At 44.4% G+C, this 24238-nt stretch overlaps 1 protein-coding gene across 3 annotated transcripts in view; it reads left to right on the top strand.

The window, feature by feature from the left end:
* Positions 1 to 21933, top strand: part of otud7a (OTU deubiquitinase 7A) — a 42893-nt gene extending 20960 nt beyond the window's left edge. For 2 of the 3 annotated variants that reach the window (XM_037767315.1, XM_037767318.1), the window contains exons 3-13: positions 1044 to 1197; positions 3866 to 4051; positions 4147 to 4365; positions 6832 to 6933; positions 7293 to 7420; positions 8055 to 8167; positions 10161 to 10288; positions 10365 to 10514; positions 17675 to 17789; positions 18380 to 18464; positions 18763 to 21933. In XM_037767315.1, the coding sequence (XP_037623243.1) occupies positions 1113 to 1197; positions 3866 to 4051; positions 4147 to 4365; positions 6832 to 6933; positions 7293 to 7420; positions 8055 to 8167; positions 10161 to 10288; positions 10365 to 10514; positions 17675 to 17789; positions 18380 to 18464; positions 18763 to 20316 (2865 nt within the window). In that variant the 5' untranslated portion in view covers positions 1044 to 1112 and the 3' untranslated portion in view covers positions 20317 to 21933. Of the gene's footprint in view, positions 1 to 280; positions 347 to 1043; positions 1198 to 3865; positions 4052 to 4146; positions 4366 to 6831; positions 6934 to 7292; positions 7421 to 8054; positions 8168 to 10160; positions 10289 to 10364; positions 10515 to 17674; positions 17790 to 18379; positions 18465 to 18762 lie in introns of all 3 variants that reach the window. The other variant, XM_037767317.1, reaches the window with a different exon arrangement.
* Positions 21934 to 24238: the final 2305 nt, after the last annotated feature.

The following is a 24238-nucleotide window of genomic DNA, read 5'->3' on the forward strand; positions in this document are numbered from 1 at the left end:
GCACATATAAAGTTAACTATCAAAGATGTTACGTAAACTCGTAAAACTCGTATACTAAAGTATAAAGTATAGGGGGACATCAGATTACTGCATTTCATTTTTTTAATTAATAATTTTTTACATCGTTTCAGTATCGGTATTGTGATATTTAGGCAGGGTATCGTATCAAATTCATAATTTTGGTATGGTGACCACACTGGTCATGTTGCACAGAGAGTTGGAGCTCAGAGGCGTGGGCAGAATATCTGAATGTCTCAAGCGTGCTCTCACTCCTCTTTAGGTCAAAGCCGCAGACCTGAGCAGCCTTCAATCCTCACAGAGGCCGCGGTGTCAGAGCTGCAAACCCGTGGGTGTTTGTTTCTTCACTGACAACGCTCTGAACTCCGCTCCTCTGTCACCCACACAGCCTCGAGTGGAATGAGAGCTATGCATGGACTCATTCATTCCACGGGCCGAGGGAGTGAACTCTTGTGCATCTTTAGAAGTGTTGTTTATAACCTAACAAGACAACGCTTGTTGATCATTAGAGCCTGGATGTTAACATGTTCCCCCAGCTAGGATCACACTAAATAACATTACACTGAAGCGCTCCACAAACATCCACAAGGCATCCTTCCTTGCTGGATTGTGGTTTAAGATGCTGGATCATACCCAGAAACCCCTGGTTGACGTTCAGTGGCAGGAAGAGGGTTAGTGTTGTTATGATCACGGGCGGTGGGCCAGAGGCTTTGGAGATAGGCAGGTGTGTCCTGGATACGACCTCTGGCCGTGTTGTTGATATTACATCCGTGCTGCTGGATATTATGTTATGACTGTTAGCAAGAGCTGGGAGGAGCGCTGGGAGTGTTCACGGTACTATGAGCTATCAGCTCTATGAAGCATTACACATCAGCACAAGCAGGCCGAGACTGCTGGCTGGGATTAGACTAAGAGAGAGAGGGGACGCCTCTGTATCTGTGTTCTCACGGGGGGTTAGTGAGTGATGGGTTTTTAAACGTGTGGCTGAAATGGATTTACTGTAAAATGGTGTGTTTTTTTCCCAGATGACAACGTGAAGGCTGGCGTCCACCAAGGCCACCGCTGCACCTTGGGCAGCGCACACACATGATCACATGACTCTGGACATGGACGCGGTCCTGTCAGACTTTGTTCGGTCCACAGGGGCAGAACCGGGTCTGGCAAGAGACCTGCTGGAAGGTAAGAGACCAACACTACTGTCCGTCCTGCACCGCCGAGATTAGAGGCTGCCAACCAAACTGTCTTGATATGTGGGAATTTGTGTTTTGATCAGCTGCTCCCTGTTGTGCTGCGGTTGCACTCGAGCGAGCAGAGGAGAGGGAGGAGGAGAGGAAATGAGGGGAAAGGAAAAGAAAGGAAACAAAGGAGGGGAGGAGAGGCCTGCAACAGTGAGCCAGCCTGCTGATTTAGAGGCCGGTGTGACGGTTTTACGAGTGCACTCCCCAGGGAGAGCTTTGTGCCCATTCATTGGAACTCATTGAGGAGCAGAGTGCTACTGGCACTTGTATAGCTTACATACACTTTGGGGGGAAAAAAGCAGGAGAGCAAAAGTGCACACGGCAACAGAAAGCTGGTTGATGGTCAGTTGAATTGGCTTGGATATCTAGAGACAGTAAAAGTGATGTTTGTGTTTTTGTTTCACATTGCATTCCAGCATCTGGTCAAACTGCAGTAAAGAAATGCTGAATTCAGACACAGTTTTGTCTACTTTACAGGAATAAAAGCATGCTCCACACAAATCAGACTTCCATTAGGGGATGAAATCCTTGTCGTGTGTGTCCTGGAATTTGTTTTTTAATTTTTTTTTGTCTCTGCATGTGTATTATGCAGCTGGTGTCTAGTCTGATAAAAGAATTAAAGTGTTGGATGTCTGTCTCTCCCTCCCCCCTCTGTCATTTTTATTTCCGATTCTGCTTTGGCACAAAGCCACAGGGGCATACGTGTGCCACTAACAAGACACCAAACAAGACACTGCACTCAGACAGAGACAGACGTGGGCCCGGATGTCCTACTTCAGTGTCACGCCTGCTGCTTCTCTCTGCTGTTAGCTTATAGCTTTCCAGACCTGCATCAGTCAGCTGCTCTGTGACCCTCTGGTCTGAGTCAGGATGGTGTGAGGAGCAGAAATATGACAGTGCCACATGTGGTGCTTCCCCCTAGAGGCTGGTTTATGTACTGGAGAATTTGTTGTGACCTTTGTGGTCACATTTATTGACAACCTGTGCGTTCCAATACCCGTACTACCTTACTATTTAGTATGTCAGAAAAAGATTTAGTAGGGCCCAATACATAGTATGTCAAATACAGAATGCCAGAAATACCAGGATGTCCTGCTGCATACTGCCAGCTATTCTGACCCACAATCCTCGGATATGTGAGCAAGAGGGTCAAGGAGCAATGTTTTGGAGAACTAGTATGTCCCAATTGTATGCATACTGCATGCAACAGTACGTACTTTGTAAGGAAAGCTGCAGTATGTACTAAAAGTAAAGAGAAAAGTATGTGATTTGGAACGCACCCATTTCATGAGCTCTGGGATGAGGGTTTTTAATTTTCAGAATAGGAAAAAAAAGGTTAATAACTTAATTTTGAGGATTTTGTTTCATTAAAGAAATCAGTTAGTTAGTAAAGCTTGCTCATAAAGATCTACTTCTGCTGTATGGATGGAAAATCTGCCTAGTTAAATTCAAAGTCCTTTAATGAGAAAAGAAATTTCAATGAATGTTCACACTGCAGAGGAATTTATCAGTTTTCTTTTTGCTGACACCAGCCATTACAAATGAAGGAGCTGAAACAATGCCACAGTAATAGTAGGCTAATGTAGAAGCATTTAAAGGCCGTGCATTAGGTGCTGAGTGGCTACAGTATGTTGCTGGACCTTTAAGTTGTATTCCTGGATCTGTGCAGCTCAGTTAAGTAGAATCAGATTTGCATTGATCGGCGTGAGAGACAGAGATTAGCGGTGCCAGGTTTCATGTTCAGACTGCCGAGAATTGTCATGTCTGGAAGTCTGGTAGTCAGGAAGAGGACAACTTCCTCCAGGTCTTTAACACAGGGAGTCCATTAATGGACGCTGTCTCGCAAACATGCTCAGATTACACGCAGGCACCCTCTGAATGTTTGTGAGTTTTATGAAGACTGTTTTGCAGATAGTTGCTGTGGCATCATGAGAAGGCACGCAGAGTTATTATAAGACCGAGGCACGACTTGTGTCTCTTAAACCTGGAAGGGATCTCTGTTAGTTAGAGAGACAGCACCCAGAGGAGACAACTGTGTGTGTGTGTTACCAGTGGGTGGGTCCCTCCTGCACATCAGGATATTGCTGTCACTCTATTAAAGGATCTGTATCCCCTCATTGTTGTGGCACCACCCAACCTCAACCTCTAGTTATTCTCCTTGTGATGCAACATGTTTTACTCCGACAGAAGCGCTGTATGGCACTGCTCCATATGTACCATTATGTTGGGATCATTATTTAATATAGCTGGAAATGTATCAGTATGTATTTCAAATATTAAAAAAGACAGTAATCCAAAAATCTGCAGATGCAAAGATCTTCTTCATTTTTTTCTCCTCCCTTTCTGCTATCGGGACATATTATGTGTTATACACCATGAGATAACCCTGTTTACTGTAAACTGTAGCAAAGTGTCCTGTTGCACCAGAAAAACAACTTTTTGATGCGTGGGAACATCATATTTGTCGAACCACTGTAATTTTTCAGGATAATTTTGACTGAATAAATCAAGACCCTTCAATTATCCAACACTATGAGCAACATTTGTTCTTGATAGTTGTAATCAGCGTTGATGTGCAATCAACCTGACCTTTTGTTTGTGTCCCGCAGGTAAAAATTGGGACCTCAGTGCTGCTCTAAATGATTACGAGGAGCTCAGGCAGGTCCACACTGCCAACCTGCCGCAGGTCTTCAACGAGGGCCGCTACTACAAGCAGCCAGAGGCACGTGACACGCCCAACCATGTCAGCAAGATCGACCGGCCGTGTGCACAGAAACAGGAGGACAATGCACAAGGTGCGAGGGCCACCGTATGACCTCACCATGCGCCTTTCGTCACTTGCTTCCCACTCATCCAGTCAATTCTCGCTTCTTCTTCTTCTCCCCTCTAGAGAAGCGTCTGTCCCGAGGGATCTCCCACGCCAGCTCTGCTATCGTCTCCCTGGCGCGGCTGCAGGTGGCCAACGAGTGTACCAGCGAGCAGTTCCCTCTTGAGATGCCCATCTATACATTCCAGCTGCCGGACCTCAGCGTGTACAGCGAGGATTTCAGGAGCTTCATAGAGAGAGACCTGATCGAGCAGTCCACCATGATGGCTCTGGAGCAGGCCGGTGAGTACTACAGGATATAATATACAGTCTGTCATAGTGCTTCTCCTACTCCTGATATGAGATATGTAACAGGATCTCACGCATTTCAGTGTATTCTTTATTTAGATTACACTGAAACGCAGGAGGCCCACAAAGCAGCAGCGATGATACATGCCAGTGAAAGTCAGAAATGTAGACGGAGATGTGGAGAGTGAGATTGAGAGAGTAGAGAGACAGAGCAGATCAGAGGAGCAGCATCATCTGGAAGCAAGACGACAACAACTAATTCAAAGCATCCGGGATCCCAAAGGATTCATCTCCCAGCTGAAGCTTTGAACTAACGGAGAGAAAACTAGTTAGTGAAGTTTGAAATCTTCCTTCAGATTTTCCCACACAGAGACTGCAGAGATCCTAAAGCCTTTCTCACCTAATTCTGTTCAAAATCGTGATAACCGAGAAGAACGTCGGGACAATTAAATATGTTGACCTTCATATTTCATAAACACATAAAAGAGAGAATCTGTCTTATAGTCTTATGAATACATTTTAACAGTGCAGATCTGATCTCAAGTGATAAGTGACGGATTTATTTTATCATAAATATATGGAATCTTCACTTTATGGGTGGTTGAATCTCAACCAGCATATGAATCATTCTTGGATATATAACATCATTAAACACACTGGGATGTAATAGTAGTCCATGTTTCCAGAAAATTAACTAAAAAAAAATTGAGAAACGCAAAAAAACATCTGCATTTTGAGCCCATCCACACTGAGGGGTAAATCATTCAGAGGCTCTTCTGTGTTTACTGTTGTTAAATAAATGATCAGCCCAGGCTCAGAGGGTTGCCTGCCTGCAGTAAAGCAGTGTGCCGAGCCCAGGGCTGTGAAGCAGTCGTCTCTCCCTCGGGGACACCGGCAGGGCGGTGATGGAGCAGAAACTGGAGATACTGTAAAAGTCTGAGGCTGAGGAGGAAGATATTCACTGTGGGTTTTTTTGAAAGACTGCTGGGTATTTGAGGGGTGTGTGCAAAAGCATATGGCCTGTGCTAATCATTGCCTTCAAAGTTCAGCTATTCAGGCTAATTATGCTTGTTGGCTAATTGTTCTCAATGGGCCGTCACTGGTACCTGCTGCAGTACAGTGAGGCTGGAAATTACATTTGAGTATCAAGGTGACAAACAGCTTAGACACACAATTTAATTCTCCTGTAAATATCTGTCATGACATTTCTAACACAGGTGTTTTTTCACTGCATCTGATGGATAAAAGGGAGTCATGATTTAACATCACTAACAGAACAGAAAGCAGCAATTGACAATCTCTCCACAAGATGGTGAACATTTACTCAGATATCAAATGTCTAAAATAATAAAATTAGGATGTAAACTAAACTCAAACAAATGACACTAATTACACTTTTAATAAATACAGTAACCCTTAAAGGAACAGTGTGCAACATTTTGGGGGATCTATTAGCAGAAATGGAATATAATAATCATAACTATTATTTTCATTAGTGTATAATCACCTGAAACTAAGAACCGTTGTGTTTTCTTTAGCCTAGAATGAGTCCTTCATATCTACATAGGGAGCGGGTCCTCTTCATGGAGTCCACCATGTTGCTCCGCCATGTTTCTACAGTAGCCCAGAATGGACAAACCAAACACTAGCTCTAGAGAGAGCCTTTAGAGTTTTTTACCTGAAGGCCACTGTAGTTCTCCGACAAGCTTGTGAAACTGCGGTAACGTGTGCCGCAGAGTGTCTGACTTCCGTTGCTCTTAAAGTAGTATTATTATGGTAAGGATGGCCTCTGAGCGAGTTTTACACGGTTTTACACTCGGCGGCTCATGTTCCTGCAGTTTTGGAAAGGGAGGAGTGAGCAGACGGGTACTCAGCTGGTTGCAATCTGCAACCACACCACTAGATGCCGCCAAATCATACACACTGCACCTTTAACTATGTAACAAATAATTTTAAATAATGCGCTATAGGTATAGAGTTTTTTTATGGACCTACATACTGAGACTTATCTATTTGGAGTTATTTTATCGGCCGTGTTATATCTAAAATATACCTGCTATAAACCTACTGTTGCTGCTCTTCTATTATTGATGAATGAACAGTTTCCTGTTTTTCCCACCTATGGCTCCTGTTAGATTCCCAGCCGCCCGTGGAATAAACATCTCTCTTTGAATTGCCTCTCCCAAAGATGTAGATAGTATTCTTCTATTCACAGCGATGTTGGGCTGGGTTACTGTCAGAATAAATGTTGCTGTGGGCCCGTAAAGCCCGATGAGACATTATATTGGACTATACAAATAAATTTGACTCAGGGATCTTATCACCAATATTTTTTGTGTGTGTTTCAATTTGAGTAAATGAAGAGAAGATTGATTTGAAAATGGATTGACACTGAATGCCCCCTCTGTTTCTCAGTTTTGTACAGAATTAATGGTCTTACAATATTGTACATGTGTGCAGGTCGTCTGAACTGGTGGTCCACCATGTGCACCAGTTGTAAGAAGCTGCTTCCTCTGGCGACCACAGGGGACGGGAACTGCCTTCTGCATGCTGCCTCTTTAGGTGAGCTACTCATGTACACTAGAGTATTTCCAACATACGATATCATCCATAACAACTGTGCAAGTATGTTAACCGTGTCAGCGCTGCGTCACAGCTGCTGAATCCAGGAAGCAAGGAAGGAAGGGAGGGAGTGAGATAACTGACCTATGCATTGCAGGAAACTATCAGCTGCAGGGTTCAGGGAGTTGACGGCGTGTTCAGGTCCGTGCCGAAGGAGATTGGTGACAGTCACATAACTAAGGCCCTTTGATGAGTGATGAAAGACAGGATGTTAAAGAGCTGAGGTTATAGTTTGGTGTAACGGCTGTGTTGTTGTTTTACATCCTCAAGTAACAGTGTTTTGCATCTGTGTTTATCAGGTATGTGGGGCTTCCACGACAGAGACCTGATGCTGAGGAAATCCCTGTACACCATGATGAAGAGCGGAGCGGAGAGGGACGCTCTGAAGAGGAGGTGGAGGTGGCAGCAAACCCAACAGAACAAAGAGGTCGGGAGAGTGAAATGCATCACATCCTCTTTCAGCGAATGACACATTAATAAATCCATACGAGCAAGCGAAGGGATGAGCCGCCAGTAACCTCTGTTACTAAGCACCTATTTTAGCTTCCTAGCTGGGTCGCACATTTGGATTTTTTGCTGCGAGGAAAATAGTCTTTCGATGATACCGAGTGTGCATTAGTAGCAGTGTTAATGCTGTCAAATCCTCTGCAATTCCTCTCCCTTCGCTTGATGTTCATGGATTAAAGTATTTGCCAATCTATTAGAAAAATGGTGTCACCAAAGATAGCTCAGGCGAAGAAGTAGTCCAGATGCTCATGTTTTAAAAATGCCCGGGGCGTCCTGGTGGCCCCAGACGAATCCCATGTAAACGCAGCGCCCTGGTTTGTTGCATATCATCCACCTTTCTCTAATTACCCATAATCCCTGTGTGTTTCTTTTATCAAAACATCCATTAACAGCAAAAATATGACAAAAAATACTTCACATGTGTAGCTGCATAAAGCTTCAGGAGATAGATGCAGATGAAAATAGTGGAAATGAATAATAATAATAATAATAAGGGTCGTGTGGGTGAGCATCAGCACGTGTTTATCAGGATTTCTATTTGTGTGTCTGTGCAGTCGGGGCTGGTGTACACTGAGGAGGAGTGGGAGAGGGAGTGGAACGAGCTGCTGAAGTTGGCCTCCAGTGAGCCTCGCACCCACCTCAGCAAAAACGGCAACACCAGTGGAGGGTAAGCTGTTTGACTCACATTTTATCCCTCAAAAAAGCCTCCAAGTGTATACTAAACTCCCAAGACACAACAACGCATATTACATCCCTTTAACCAGAATCCAGCAACGTTTGCTCCGTAGTCATTGTATAAGATGGAGAGTGGAACAGAACTCATCCCACATCCCACATTTACAGCTCCTCCTGCTGTGTTTTAATGCCTTGTGCGTTGAAACGCCGCAGGAGGCCCACAGTTAAAACAAAAGTGACCTTCACCCTAAGATGGATTTGTCTCATTGTTCCCCACTCGGACTGTTGCTCTCTCAAATTGCTTCCTTGATTTAATAAGAAGCTCTTGTGTGAGACTGTGCCATCTACTGGCTGCTATCAGTATTTCTCCCCCTCCTCCGTGTTGCATAAACAAGTGTAAGAGTGGGTTTATCTCAGGCTACAGAGGCAGGTTGGAAACTAACTCTGGTTTCCTCCTCCTACGCACAGAAACCTTGTGGTTTGTTTCTTGTTTCCATTTTCACTGAAATAAACGTACATACACGCTGAGCATAGCAGCAGATCTGGTGGAAAAAAAACAACCCTGATGAAAAGAAAAAAAAACTCATTATGATGTCTGCTGTTGATTGAAATGTAATTTCCTGACATAAAATGTGGTTTAAGCAGCTTGTGATTGTCTGCACTCAGTGCTGACTTAAAGCAGCAGTAGGTAGAATTGGAGCAAATATGATTAAAAAAAAATATTTTTTATAAAATGTCACTATATCCTGACAGTAGTGCATGAAAAGAATCATGTGCCTCTGTGTCCTCTGGTGCTCCTAATGGCATCTGCAAGATTTCACACACCGGAGGAAAACAACCAATCAGAGCCGAGCTGGAGTCTGCCGTCTCTGAGCAGCTGTCAATCACTCACACACTCCGATCAAACGGTCAAACTAGACAGCGCTGATGAAATATGAATCAATATTCTGTTACTGTAATGCCTATTTCTCGCCTCAAATGTTTTCAGAAACATCTTGTAGTGTACTGTTTAGCTGTAAAATGAGAAAGTTTGTGACCCGGCAGCCATGTTGAGATCAGCTGATGAAATACCAAGCCCACCAGCCGGAGCAAACTTTCTCATTGTTGCCTTTTTTGACCATTTGATTGGAGTTCGCGAGTGATTGACAGCTGCCTCCATTGAATGAACAGCAAGTAGGAACGCTCTCTCTGAAATGACCTGTGATTGGCCAAAGTCTCCCGTCACAGGTTAGATTTTCTAAAGCCTGAAAACAGAGCCATGAGGAGGTGCAGAAGTCTAGTTTTCTCTCAGAGCATTTCAATTACAATATGCTGAAAGGTTATTATGGAATTTTTGCCCAATGATGCCAAAAACATTCTGCCTGCTGCAGGTTTATAACAAACGGGGCAATTTGCTGTGTTTCGCCAGCGTTGACTCGTCCAGTACGAAGCCCTCCATCACTGAAAACATCCACATTAAAGAGCGTAATTTCCTCATTTACTCTGGTGGTTGTAACCTCTCATTGAGTCGGACTGTAATACAGTAATCAGGTTAGGGATGTTTGATGGTCCTAGTGTGAGATGAGCCCCTAAATAGGATGAGAGGGATTCACATATTAAGAGGCTCTTTATTAGAGTGAATTTGGCAGCGTGGCTGTTTGTGTGGCCGACAACTTAATTGTTGCACATCCTCCGGTTCCCTGGTGGTTGCATGCCTGAGAGCTCTGCCTCTGCTTTTTTCTCTCCGTCTCACCCTCCCTCCCTCTTTGCTCTCATTCATTCAAACACATGTGCGAACAGATGGATCTTTGTGCGCATCTGTTAAAGGTAGCCAGAGGGCAAAATAGGATCTAAAATGGATCTGATTCGATTACGCAGGCACATGATTAGCTCGAACATTTACTGTTTTGGCAGATGTTTTTTTGCATCAGTCGATACCAGTTCAGGAAATTGTCATAGTATCCCATGATCCCACAGTGTTACATGGTTGTTGTTTTTTCTTGCAGGGTGGATAACTCTGAGGATCCGGTCTATGAGAGTCTGGAGGAGTTTCATGTGTTTGTGCTGGCCCACGTGTTACGCAGGCCAATTGTAGTGGTGGCTGACACGATGCTCAGAGACTCAGGAGGAGAAGGTAAGCTGACTGCATCTTTCCTTCTACATTACAGTAGGATATAAGCAATGGACTGACACTAGATGTGTTGTTGCAGCGTTTGCTCCCATCCCGTTTGGAGGGCTCTACCTGCCTCTGGAGGTGCCTCCGAGCCGCTGTCACTGCTCCCCTCTGGTCTTAGCCTACGACCAGGCTCACTTCTCTGCGCTGGTGTCCATGGAGCAGAGAGACCAGCAGCGAGAGCAAGGTGAGCAACCGTGCATCATCACGAAACCACAGAAAAATCTGGTGGCATCCTCAGATTGAGAAACCTTTCTTGACCTCCTGTTCTTTAAAAATCCAACCTGCTGTAATGTGCATTAGTTAAGTTAGGTGATAGTCAGGCAGGCTTTGCTTAAGTGGGTAGATTCCTACGAGAATGAGGGCGAGTGGTCTGCCTGTCCTGCTAGAGGTGAATAATGTATGAGAGCAGTCTAATTACCTGGGATTCATTATTAAAACAGGCCGGTTGGCAGCAGGAACCAGGGAGCGGCCGACATGGAGCGAAAGTGGACAGCAGGCCCTTTCTTCTGACTAACTGAGCGTTGATCAAATCATTCAAGCCTGAATGTTATTGTACGTCTTAGGGCTGCCCCGTCTTAGTCGATTAGTCAACTAATCGGTCGTTTTGGTCTTAGTCGACTAAGATTTCTTTAGTCAGTTCGTCTTTTTTCATGCTTTTTTCATGCTGAATGACTTACTTCCAAGAAATGTATCAGCACATCTCTGGTAAACACACGATTTAAAGTGGTGCTTTTGTGTGAGTCATGGAGAAACTACAGAACTGTCGATTAAATCAACTTATCAATTAGTCGACAAAATCGTATTAGTGTTAGTGAGTAGGGCTGTGTATTGACAAGAATCTGGCAATACGATACTTATGATACAGAGGTTACGATTCAATATATTGCGATACTGTAAGCAAGGTGATATATTGCATTATTAACCGGCTTTATTGAATACTCGATTCTGATTGGTCAATCACAACATTCTATGGTCTCTTATTTCTTCATAGCAGACCGTTGCTATGTATAGCAGACCGTTGCTATGGGCGCAGGTCTGATCTCGGACTCTGGTGGACCGTTTTTGAGACAAAATATAGTAAGTAGTCACGTAATAAGCGGGATAATTTTAGTTTTAGGAAAACTGTCATAGTATAAAGAAACATCACCATATGCATAAAATCTGTGCAAAAAAAATTTACTTCTGTCAGAACAATAGGATCTGCATTTGCATTTATCACAGTCCCTGTAACATCCAACATCATAGCACTACTTAGAGAGGGCACAGATGCGTCTCTTTGCAAAGGAAATAAAGAATTCACTCTTTGCATGTAAAATATTGTTTAAAAATCAATACAGTGTTTTTTTTAGAATCAATACAGCATCATAAAACATGATATGGCGATACTCGATATTGAGTGTTAAGAATTTCCTTGGTCGAGGACTACTGTCTACATTTCTTTCTCTGAAGTAACTGTTTGAATTTAGTTTGTTACAGTCGATAAGTCTATTTCTGCGTCTTTCACGGGAGTCTGTGACATGCTGCTGCGTGGAGCATATTGATTGTGTTATGTTGTGGCGAGGCAGTGCTGATTTTCCGTTCTGTCTGAGTGACTCTTTGTTTTTGTCTTGTTTGGCCCGTTCAGATGCCAGCGCTCCCACTCCGGATGCGTTGGTTATTCTCGAGGTCAGAGTAATCCTCACACGGAGTTCCTTTAATTGACAAATAGAGTGGATCTCCTTGACAACCAGTCTTAGTAGTCACGGCACTCTTCTGCATCTGACTCAGTGGGTGGAACTCACTTGTCACTTGCGTGGGCAGCCGGCCAACTCTGCCTCTTTTTTCCTCACTCTAAAACACAGAAACACTTGCGCAAACTGTTTCTTTCTGCCTCTCTCTGTCTTCCTCCATCTCTCTTGTGCTTTTCTGAGCATACAAGTTTGCTATTCTCGGCATGTAAACACCAACCTAGCTATTAAGTCTGGATACGACCACTGCAGACTAGCAGACAGACATGATTACTAACCTGCGATCCCTGCCCTAGAGTCATTCCTTTTAATGCCAGCAGCACATCAAAGCCAGCCTACTCCACATTCAGCACTCCCACTTTTATTTAGTGTGGCAGAGAGGAGGGTTCTCCTTTTGTCCACCAGATGGTGCATATGTCCAACGAACCTGCCGTAGCTCCATCACAACACCACTGCATGACTCTACTTTTTCATTCTGGTACACTGTGTCCTGTGATAGGATCAGAGTGCGTTTTGTCTGCAGTGTCTCTCTCCAGGATGTTATGAAAACACTTGTACGCTTAGCTCGGTGCATTCGTATGTCATGTGATGAATCATATTACACTGCAGTGATACAAATCTGTGCTGCTCCTGTTGTGTTTTTCTGCATTTTTATGTGTGTAGGAGGTATGTTTTTGTCCATTTTCTTATCATTTCTGAATTTTAAGAAATACAATGCTGCCATACGGGCTTATATCTCTGAACAGATGCCAGACAGACCTAATCTTCCACTACCAATTAGGACAGAGTAGCCCCAGCCGGCCCCTAAGCCCTCACCACATCACCACATATGGGCAGGGTCCCGGGCCCCAACAAAACCAATCCTCTCCCCTCTCACAGTCAGGCCAATGTGTGGACGTCTCAGGTGGAGGGTTGGTCTCAGTTTCCGCCAGCACAGGGAAGAGCATCGGAGAGGTCTGTGTGTGTTCAGGTGCCAGAGGCTGGGTCAGAATACTGGCTCTTTCTTCAGCCGTCTGTATGGAGGGTTACAGCAGCAGAGTGCCCCCCAAGTAACCCGAGACTAAATCACACTGACATATCACGCTACTGACCCTTTTATGGCCTGCGTGCATGGCTGCTGGGGCTATGTTGATGGTGGATAGTGGGAAAAAACAACAAGGGAGGGGTGCCTGAAGTCAGAGGATCAAAACTTTCTTATCCAAAAAGAGCAGTCAAGTGTTTTTTTTTCTGTCAGGTGAACCCAGAGTCCTGTGCACATGGGCGTGCTTTCTATCAGCCCACTGCTGCTCACCTGCTGTGTGATAATGACTGGCTCCTCAGTAGACGCCGTTGGCAGTGTCTTTTATCAGCTTGTTTATGCTCCTGTGGTTAAACGATGTATGAATGGAACTGGCCCTCTAGAAAACTATTTCAAGCTCTGGTCCCAGTACCAAAAACACTTCCAGGTTTTCTTTGGCATCCCGTCATCAACCCCCTAACACCCATTTGAATGAAGTAAATGGTCGTCTTTTACACAAAGACCACCTACCTAACAGTGCGGTGTTAACCATCCAGCTCTGGCCAGGTTTCACTTCTCTATCTATTAAAAGACACCCAGTGTATTACTCACCACGCAGTCAGCGTAATTAAATCAATATGGCACTCTGAATTAAAACGCCATTTGTTGTGGTTTTTATGTGTTGCTTCAAATGTGATGCTCTTGTAATTACCCCCATGGTTCCGCTGTTAAAATCTGTGGCAAAAAAAAAAAAAGCTCAGGCTTGTTTATATGCAGGACTGCTGTTTACTCTGTGAATTGGGCCCTTTAAATCTGCAGCTGTGCAGAGTGACCAGAGTCAGGAATTCAAATTTGTGCATTTTCCAGACAGTACAAATTGCTCTTGAATGGCAGACAGAGGAAACATTGGCTCAGTGGTCCCGCTGTGAGTTAAAGCTTGTAATGCGTTACTTTGTCCTCTGAAGGGGGTGAACGAGCAGAGAGGATCCTCTCTCTTTCTGCTCTCATGACACAAGGCATGATATACTAAAGACTATAAAAAGACAAAGATATTTATGTCCAATCAAATCATGTGAATACATGCTTAGAAAGGTTATCTACCTCGTTTCCAACAGCTGTTTCCTCACAGGTTACACCCACGTTTCCTCCCCCCTTCTCCCCGTCTGTATCCCCCCCCCCCGAATCAAAGATGCAAACTGAGCAAGGCGAGGCAGGCCAGCAGCAGCAGTTATGTTGCTGAGTACACAGCTTGCATACCGCGCAGGGCGATGATGTCATCTATCCATACTCTGTGGGAATCGGTCATTCAAGGACAACAAAACAAGGCTGCCAACAGGGATAGTAAATACATTACAGCACACTTTAGTCCCCCAGAGCTCAATTGGCAGTGTTGAGCCTCTGAATCTGGACCGGGCCCAAGCGGGGAACAACAGCACACACAGCACTCTGGAATGGCGAGAAAAGGAGGACAGCTGCATCGTGGGAGCCAGGACGCCACCTCGCAGACCTCCGCTGCCTGCTGCATGACCCGAATGGTAACTGAGTGGGAGCTGGTCCACTGCCTTCTGTCTGTCTGTGTGTGTTTGTGATTATGACTGAATTTTTCTGGGCGAGAGTGTTCTTGGAAAGACCCTTCTTAAAGACTCTCTTTTCCTCCCAGCTCCTCAGTGCTGCCATGCCACAGCTCTCATTACTGTTTGTCTCTGTGGCTACAGCCATGAGTCATGTTTCTTTCTTTTTTTTTTAGGTAGATGGTGTAAAATGCATTGCAATTTACAAGTATGACGCAAAGGCAACCTTGACATTTCATCTCTGGACAAGCCTATATTAGTGCTGTATTTACTCAGCTGATGGAATGTGTTTGCTTAGCGACTTAATGGTGTCAGATTCAAATAAGTGATCATGTTCGCAAATGTGCTAGCACGGGCGTGGCCCGCACTAATTCTGTTTCAAGAAGTCACGGCATCATCACTATGCATGTGCCACCACTATTTTGACACTTATCATGATTAATAGTGCACTTCTCACCTACGTAAAGGCACTCAGAGAGCAACACGACGGGGGAAAGAGTGAGTTTTTGACCTGCAGTTTCATCAGGGACACGGGATGGGCCGTTGCTGCTGGTGTCAGTGTCTCCTATGAAGCCTGCAGCCCATTGGCAGTGGAAGAATTGATGAGGCAGGGAGGAGACTGTATCTTCCATCTGGGGCTGACAGCGAAGGCTGGAATGTCCTCGGCCTGAACAGCCTGCCTCTCTCTGCTGTCATGTGGACAACGGCCCCCACGCTAGGCAGCCCGAGGAGAGCTGTCATGTGGGCCGGTGGGGTCTAGCTATTCCTCCTTCGCACTCTGAAAGGCAGCCATGCACTCACACATGAACACTGTGCACATACTGTAAAGCACGCCTCCCACGAGAGGAAGCCCGGGTGGGTGTGTGTTTTATGTGCTTGTGTCCAGTGATTAATGTTGAAAAGCTCCTCCTGCTTGTAGCTGATCATATCAGCGCGGTATGAATGGAATAAATTCACTTTTTCTCTTTTATTCCTGTGTATGATTGCACTCTATTGCTAAACTAAATCATCCTGCACAGCCCCGACCAACTGTAGAGCTTCTCGGCTCAATGTAAATCCAAGCAGCAGTCTCAAGTTCAGACTACCATTTCCTCTAGTATTAGCTGAGGGATGGTTCCAGTTTGTCACAACCTGAGTCCTATTTCCGTAGTGTTGGCCATCACTCCTACTGGCAATGATAACACTGAAGTAACTGCAGAGGTCTGGGATACACCCAGCTTAGCCAAACTTATGTGGAAGAGAAGACAAACGGTTACATTATGACACGAGCTCTCAATTGTAAACATTTATCACAGATTACAGACTGACTTCCCTACTTCAACTTTGACCTAACATACTTCCCATAGTTGTGCACGCACAGTTTTTCGGTAATTTAAGGGATTATTATTAACATTTAAAGTGTTCTCACTTTGGATTTACCTCCAAATAAAGTGGTTTAGATAATCTGCTTGCTTGTTTACAACCTGTCGTATTGTTTCAATGCTCATTTGGACTTTGTGTGTTCCCAGATCTCAGTATTATCTCTGGAGAGTGCTGTGTTATTATTGCTGATAGTAAAGATGGCCTTGAAAATAAGACCCAATTTGAGAATTAATAATTAATTCTTGACTTTGGGAGACCTTGACTTGTCAAAACAGTCTCACCAAAAGGTCACTTTAGTAGCCGTTCTTTAGTTTTCAATTGTATCGCATGATCTTCCTTAATGGATGGAGTTGTCATGGAAATGCAGATGTTCAAATTTCCAATTTTTCTGAGGACTTTGGATTCGTCTGAAATGGCATACACACAGCTGTGGCTCAGAGGGTAGAGCAGGTCGTCCACCAATCGGAAGGTCGGTGGTTCGATATCCAGCTTCTCCGGTCACATGTCGATGTGTCCTTGAGCAAGACACTTAACCCCAAATGGCTGTATAATTGAATGAGTATTTAGATTAGATCCTAATGGGCAAAGTTGGCACCTTGCATGGCAACATCTGCCATCAGTGTATGAATGTGTGTGTGATTGGGTGAATGCTGACATGTAGTGTAAAGTGCTTTGAATGGTCAGAAGACTAGAAAAGCGCTTTATAAATGCAAGTCCATTTACCATTTACATACTCAACATGTGTACTATCGTTCAACATACTTTTGTGTGAATAAACAGTAGTATGTATCCTTTCGGACGCACTGAGCTGTATATTACGTCATCACTTCCTGAGAGCCTCCTTACCGGTTAGAGACGTGTAACCATGGTAACTTGTGCCAACCTCATGTGTTATACTTACAGTTAAATAAAAGCGTTATTGATGTTACAGAGCTGTCCGTCAACGTCCGTTATTAACGGGATAATTATGCTGTCGTAGTGTCCAGTGTTGCATACTGTAATATTTCACTGGAAATAGTATGCAATTTGCGTACTTTTGGTTTCATACTAAGGTTTCGGACATACTAAAAAAATCTCACATACTGTTTTAGTGTACTAAATAGTACTGTTAGTATGGAATTTCAGACGCAACCTTTAAGGGCGTCTCATCCATGCTGGTTCAAAAGTTGGGATTGAAAACAAAACAAAACCTTGGAAACAAAACAGTCTCACCACAAGGTCCATTTAGTAGCTGTTTTTGGAGCTTTCTGTATCATATGATATAATTGGAAACCCCAGAACAGCTACAACCCATGCTGTAATAAATCAGATTTTCCTTTCATTTGGAAAAGGTACATATGAATGGTTACACTTGACTAGACAGGCCAGTACAGTAGCTCAGAGAACCAGGATAGGGACCAGTCTGTGTTCAAAGAGGCCCTTCTCTGTCTGGATGAGTCCACGTGAGTGACACTCACTGGTCACGGTCACGTCTCTGCCTAAAAAATGGATGTCAGATAGAATGCACCCGCAGTATACTTTACCCCACACTGACAGGCATCTGGGATGATTAAAGTGGCATTATTCTAGTGTGTCATTATGGTGTCACTGAAGCTCTGACACCACAAGAGAACGGGTGGCGTGCGACGTAGTATCCGGTGGTAAAGCTAGACCAAACTAACCCTTCTGATAATCTCATCTCTTCCAGCTGTTATCCCCCTGACCGACTCGGAGCACAAGCTGCTGGCGCTCCATTTTGCCGTGGACCCTGGCAGGGACTGGGAGTGGGGGAGGGACGACAATGATAACACCAAGCTAGCCAAGTAAGTCCTGTATAGTATATCGCAGGGTGTTGATGCTTATCAACAACGCACACACAGAGGCGCTGACTGCGATTAAGGGTGAGAGAGTGAAAACTGCAGGCCAAGGCAGTTCTGTTAGTCTACCCACAAGGCTGTATGTGAGGGATTTAACTCTGATTATGCGCTCCGAGCTCAGGTCACTTCAAAGAGTGAGCAGAGAGAGAACAAATTGTGAGTCACGTCAGTCATCCATAGGGTTTCCCAGGAATGGCCTCACTAAAGCAGCAACACCCTCTCTGAGTTTAGCAAAGAGTTTATGTAAGGGTTTCTGTTTCACATTCCTGCCAGTCAGGGGGTTAGCTTATCCTTTAATGCAGATATACAGAGAGAGGATGCTCGAGCCACTACATAATACCACCTCTTTATATTATAATACATTGCAGGCATTCATAGAGTTTTTAGATTTACTAAGGTCTTAAAAATGTCATACTCAGACCCATGAATATGCTATAATGTATATGACATTTGGTTCTAGTAAGAAAACATTCGTCAAATGTCAACTGTGTTATACGACTGCTTGTTGTTAATTGCGTATCCATGTTCTCCCACAGTCTCATCTTGTCTCTGGAGGCCAAACTCAACCTACTGCACAACTACATGAATGTAACATGGATCCGAATTCCATCTGAAACAAGGGTAACTTTTTTCTCTCACACGTGTTTCTGCTTCGTCACGGTTAATTTAGCCCCAGAGAGACTCCTCCGTTCCAGATGTTCTTGAAACCACATAGTTCAAATCAATCAGTTTTATTTAACTGTCAGAAAGCAATGATCCAATCATGCACTCATGTGTTTGTACTGATTATTAATCACCAAAAGTCAGGCAACAACAAGTTCTTTTTGGGTGGGAATTTGTCTGGAATACATTGGGAGTCCCTGTGAAATTTCCCTGTTTTCTTCATTACTGTATTTTGTTTGTGTGTATCTCTGTGCAGGCTCCCTTGGCTCAGCCAGAGTCTCCCACAGCCTCTGCAGGTGAGGATGTCCAGTCTCTAGCTGAGTCCATGGACTCTGACCGCGAGTCTGTCGGCAGCAACTCCAACGTCAACAACGGCAAGCCCAGCAAGGAGAAGGACAAAGACAAGCAGCGCAAGGACAAAGACAAGAGCCGGGCCGATTCTGTAGCCAACAAACTAGGTAGCTTCAGCAAAACGTTGGGGATCAAGCTGAAGAAGAACATGGGAGGTCTGGGCGGCCTCGTGCACGGCAAAATGAACAAATCTAACTCTGGCTCAGGTCGTAGCGGGGAGAACGGAGGGGAGAAGACGAAGAAGAAGGAGTCTAAGACAACCAAGGGAAACAAGGAGGAGTCGGGCCAGTCTGCCAGCTCCACTTCCTCTGAGAAGACCACTAGTCCGTCGCCTACAGACAGAGACAGACCCTCCAGCTCGTCCCCCACCGAGAGACAGGACAGTGCAGGGAGAGACAAGACCCTGGAAAACTGGAAATACAGCACCGATGTCAAGCTCAGCCTCAACATCCTGCGGGCTGCCATGCAGGGGGAGCGCAAGTTCATTTTCGCAGGCCTCCTGCTCACTAGCCATCGACACCAGTTCCACGAGGAGATGATCAGCTACTATCTGACCAACGCCCAGGAGCGCTTCAGCCAGGAGCAGGAGCAGAAGAGGAAGGAGGCGGAGAAGAAGCCGCCCGTCACCACTGAGGTGGCCATGAAGAAGCCAGAGCATGAGAGTGTCTTCCAGAGGGAGAGATCGGACAGCTCGCCGCCGGAGAGCTGCTCTCCCGTCCTGCCCCACCACACCCACACCTATAACCCCCAGCCCTCGCTGGGCCTCAAGATGCAGGGCAGGAACAGTCCCACTCCTGCAGCCCCTCTCGTCTCCATCCCACTCCCTCCTCTCACCCCGCCAACAGCCTCCCACCACGTCTCCCACCCAGCCCCAGCCCCTGCGCCTTACTCCTCCCCCAGTATTGGTGCTAAGAGACCTGGGCCCGTTCCCGTGTCCGCCCACTACAGCCATACACCGCCCATCCAGCGGCACAGCGTGATCCACTTACAAGATGTCAACATGCAATCCTCCATCTTCCAAGATGACCCCTATAAGCCCGTGGTGGGCACCCTAAAGACATGCGCCACCTACCCCCAGCAGAACCGCACACTCTCGTCCCAGAGTTACAGCCCCGCTCGCCTGTCAGGGGTCCGCACTGTTAACACCATAGAGACGCTGTCCTACAACATGCCCGGCGAACACAAGTCCCACACCTACACCAATGGATTCAACGCGGGAGACATTCAGGACTGCCTGGAGTTTGCAGATGAGGACAACTCGTCTCACACCTGGCTCAACCAAGAGAAAACCAAAGGGCGGAGCTCTGGAAGCCCTTTGTACTGCTTTCAGCAGCGCCGCTGCAAGAGGGAGAACTGCTCCTTCTACGGCAGGCACGAGACAGACAACTACTGCTCCTACTGCTACAGAGAGGAGCTGAAGCGCAGGGAGAGGGAGAGCAAAGTGCAGAGGCCTGCATAGCCATCACAGCCACTTCAGCCACTTGTCAGCGAGTCCGCAGGAGACCTGAGGGAACGACACCATCTGCACTCTGCATTTAGAATAACATGATGGCAAACATTTTCCTATTTTGTTGAAGAATGCTCTTGTATTCCTGTCACCCTTCCCTTGTTAGTAAAGAGTATTACTTCATGATGGGGGAAGCAGAACTTGAAACAGTGAGCAGCTTTGGCCAGAAATTGTGCTATTTTGGTTTGTTTTTTTCTGTCTCATTGAAGTTAGTCTTTTACTTGTTTTAGAGTAAAAGTCATCTCTCTGTGATTCTGTATGTGAGGGAAAGTTCTTTATTTTTCAAAGTACAAAAGATTTCATCAGGAGGGAACATTTTAGCTCTTTTAATCAGTTTGAATGCAATACCTCTGCTTGGTTCTTCAAAACTCTCTGTGGAAAAATTTGTAGTTGTTTTGCAATCAAAAGAAATTGAACGGGAGATTAATATTAGACTTTAAAGCAATAAATTGGTGATTTTTGCTACACCCTCTCCCAATTTTGTCTATGCACCAATAATATAGTTACTGTAGGTTAACTGTGTCTTGTAAATTGTAAAGGATTGTCACGGTGTGCTTTTTGTAAACAAATTTGAACTACAGGAATTAAAAGTGTGTGAGCATTATAGATTGTAATGTTGGATTAGGATGAAAATGTATCTCATTTGTTAAGTGTACCTTTGTTCTTACGGCGGTGCAAGGGTTTCCTGTGTCAGAATTGGACTCAAAATAATGTGTAAAATACCATTTCACATTTTTAGTCGACCTCCTTAAGACCACAAGCACTGCCAAACTGGCTTCCTTAAAAAAAAATTCAAATTTTCAAATGTTTTCTGTGGCAAACACCGAACAATGTGCAACCATAGGATGAATTGCTTCACAAATATGCAGTGTTTATGGTGTGTTTCTCCGAGTCGCTTGTTAGCTACTCTATTCGGTCAATGTGTTAGATGAGAAGAATTGTGGGTAGCGAGAGCAGGCCGATGCGTATTTGTCTGAAGTGTGATTACGTGTCTCTTCCCCTCTACACACACACAACAACACGATGTGCAATCATGCTATTAGCACTATGTGGTGACCTGCAGTATAGATGTGTCACCGGTCCAGTGTGAGATTGTCTGTTCTTCTTCTTCCATATCTAAAGGCCGATAAAAGAAGCACCTGCTGCTAAGAGCACCTCAAGCCTTTTGTGATCATCAGTGCTTTAACCAATCAGTGGGTTTGTTAAAAACCCGGGCCTCCAAGTGCTTTCTGCTCATTTTGACATGACTACTGTAAAGACGCAGTGTTTGTGTTGCTGTTTGTTCTGGTGATGCTTGGATAATGTACCATGCTGTCCTTAACTAAGTGTGTCCTGGCCAAGGATGTCCACTGCTCCCTGGGTTCGCTTCTGTCTCTCTCTCTCTCTCCTGTACACACTGCAGTATTGCTCCTCTTTGTTTCTATGTGACAAGTTCATGGACTCTCACCATGTTAGGACTGTAAGATATGATTTTGTATTCCTTTAAGAGTTTTACACTACTTTAAATTATTAATTTGCACATTAGGTACAGATGTAAATATGAAAAAAAAAATAGTTTATTGTTACAAACATGGTGTGTCTGCGTCATTTTTGTTTTTTCTTCAAGGAGGTAATCATCTAGAGAATATATATATTTCATTTTTCAGCTGAGGATTTTTGAATCAGTGTTCAAATTGAGATTGTGTTGTTTAGGTTTCTTTTGATCCACACACACTACAATACACTTTTTTGCTATGTATTTGCTTTCATCTGCTTTTCTGTTTGCTAGTGAGGCCTAAAAGCAGACAGTTGAAATGACTGTATTAGTGTAACCAAACTAATCAATACGGTGTTTTACACCAGGATGATTATCAACTGTCCCACTTTTTCCTGAAAAGTATAACTGGTGCACGCTTAAAGGGGTACTCCAGCCTCCAGCATTTTAACATTGCGCTTCCATAGTGTTGGTGGACTTGCGAAAAACAGCTTAGTCAAAATTGAGTGAATTAGACTGAAATATCCTGCTTTTTTGTTGCAAATGTAGGTCAAGCTCCAAACAGACCGGATCCTACGATTCCCATGATGCAACTTGACAGTTACTATTATAAAACCCTTCTGCCTGGTCTTTTAAAGGTGCAGTGTGTAGGATCTAGCGGTGAGGTTGCAGATTGCAACCAACTGAAACTACGGTGGCCGACGCAAAACTGTGAAAACGGAAATGTCCCTATCTAGAGACAGCGTTTGGTTTGTCCGTTCTGGGCTACTGTAGAGACATGGCAGCCGTCTCCGTGAAGAGGACCCGCTCCCTAAATATAAACGGCTCATTCTAAGGTAACGAAAACACATCAAGTCTCCAAGCTGAAGCTAAGATAACCCTGATGACATCACTATGACGTCACCAGGGTTAATTTCTCCATAGCCTCAGGATACATTATACAAACATACAGTACTCCCCATGAACTGCTCTTCATGTGTAAAATCAGTGGAGTGCCCCTTTAAGAGGCTATTTGAATTTCTAGAATAGGACACTTTCCCTGGTTATTTAAAAGACTGCATTATGTAATGGAAAAAAGGTAATTAATCGTCTTTAGAATGAGTCAAACAAAACAGCATGAGAGGAAAGTTTCCACCAAAATCAGTCTGAGGTTGCAGAGTTGAGATTCTTGGGAGTGAACTGACAGCAGCAGCATTCCCGACTCTGCCTTATTCCTCCAGAGATGCTCCTACGTTGGCATTAGGGTCGACGCTAAGCAGCGAAACAGGCCTCCGAAAAGCAGCAGAAAATCTGCAAGTGCATTCATGTGAGTGTCCTCCAATCCTGCCATGGTTAGATCTGTTGAGGGCTTGCTGCATGTGAGCATAAGTCACATATCAAGACAAATATTAAAACATAAAATGACTCCGATTCAAAGAGATGGTTAATCATAATTATTTGTCAGTGTAGATATGTAAGTATGAATTTAATCGTCAAATGCAGAAAAAAAAATCAGCTTCCAAGGGTTTCATTCAAGCACTTTAAAAACTGTGACCAAAGGCTTCCAGCCAGATTATCATTATTTATTACGAGGTTTTGTTGAATACTCAATTCTGATTGGTCAATCACAGCATTGTACGGTCTGTTATTTCTTTATAGCACTGTTGCTATGAATAACAGACCGTTGCTATGGGCGCAGCTCTGATCTCGGACTCTGGCGGGGCGTTTTTGTGTCAAATAATTGATTTCTTAAGTAAGTAGATGTGTAATAAGCGGGATAATGTACAGCTAGCGGGCCTTTAACTTTTTCTCTATAGTGCCAAAATTAAGTCGAAATATTGATTTGTCCAATACTTTGGTTTATGACTAAATAATGCAAAACTACATTCCCATCTGCCTCAGCTATACTTGTGTTCAGTGCTAATTACCAAATGTTACAAGAGAAACAATGACCTGTACAGTAAATATAGGTTATAAGTGTACACAGAGTAATAAATCAATCTATGTAGTCTGTCAGAACTCAAACATGCACATCAGCTCATGAGGGTTTTTAAAAAAAATCTTTTTCAATAAGATTATGAGGTAAAATTAGCCTGTGCTTTTCATCCGCAGTCTGTACAGCAGCAGCTGGCTGAGTTGGTGGAGTGAGAGTGAGGAGAAAGTTGCTTAGTGGGCAGCAGCCTGTACAGTAATGTGTGGGATGAACTGCATACTTGTGACTGAGAGTATAGTCTCGTGACTGGGCTGCTAGAGACGACGCCGTGGGTTGGACTCACTCCTTCAAACTGCTGCCCCATGCTTCAGGTCACGTCTGTGGACTGCGGCTGCTAATAATACGGAGTGACTTGTTAAGATGAATTACATCTCCACGTGATCTCTAATGTTAGTCACACAATGGCACACGAGGAGCCCTTTCTTTCC

This window comes from Sebastes umbrosus, chromosome 4 (genome assembly GCF_015220745.1).
Source record: "Sebastes umbrosus isolate fSebUmb1 chromosome 4, fSebUmb1.pri, whole genome shotgun sequence".
Lineage (NCBI taxonomy): Eukaryota > Metazoa > Chordata > Actinopteri > Perciformes > Sebastidae > Sebastes > Sebastes umbrosus.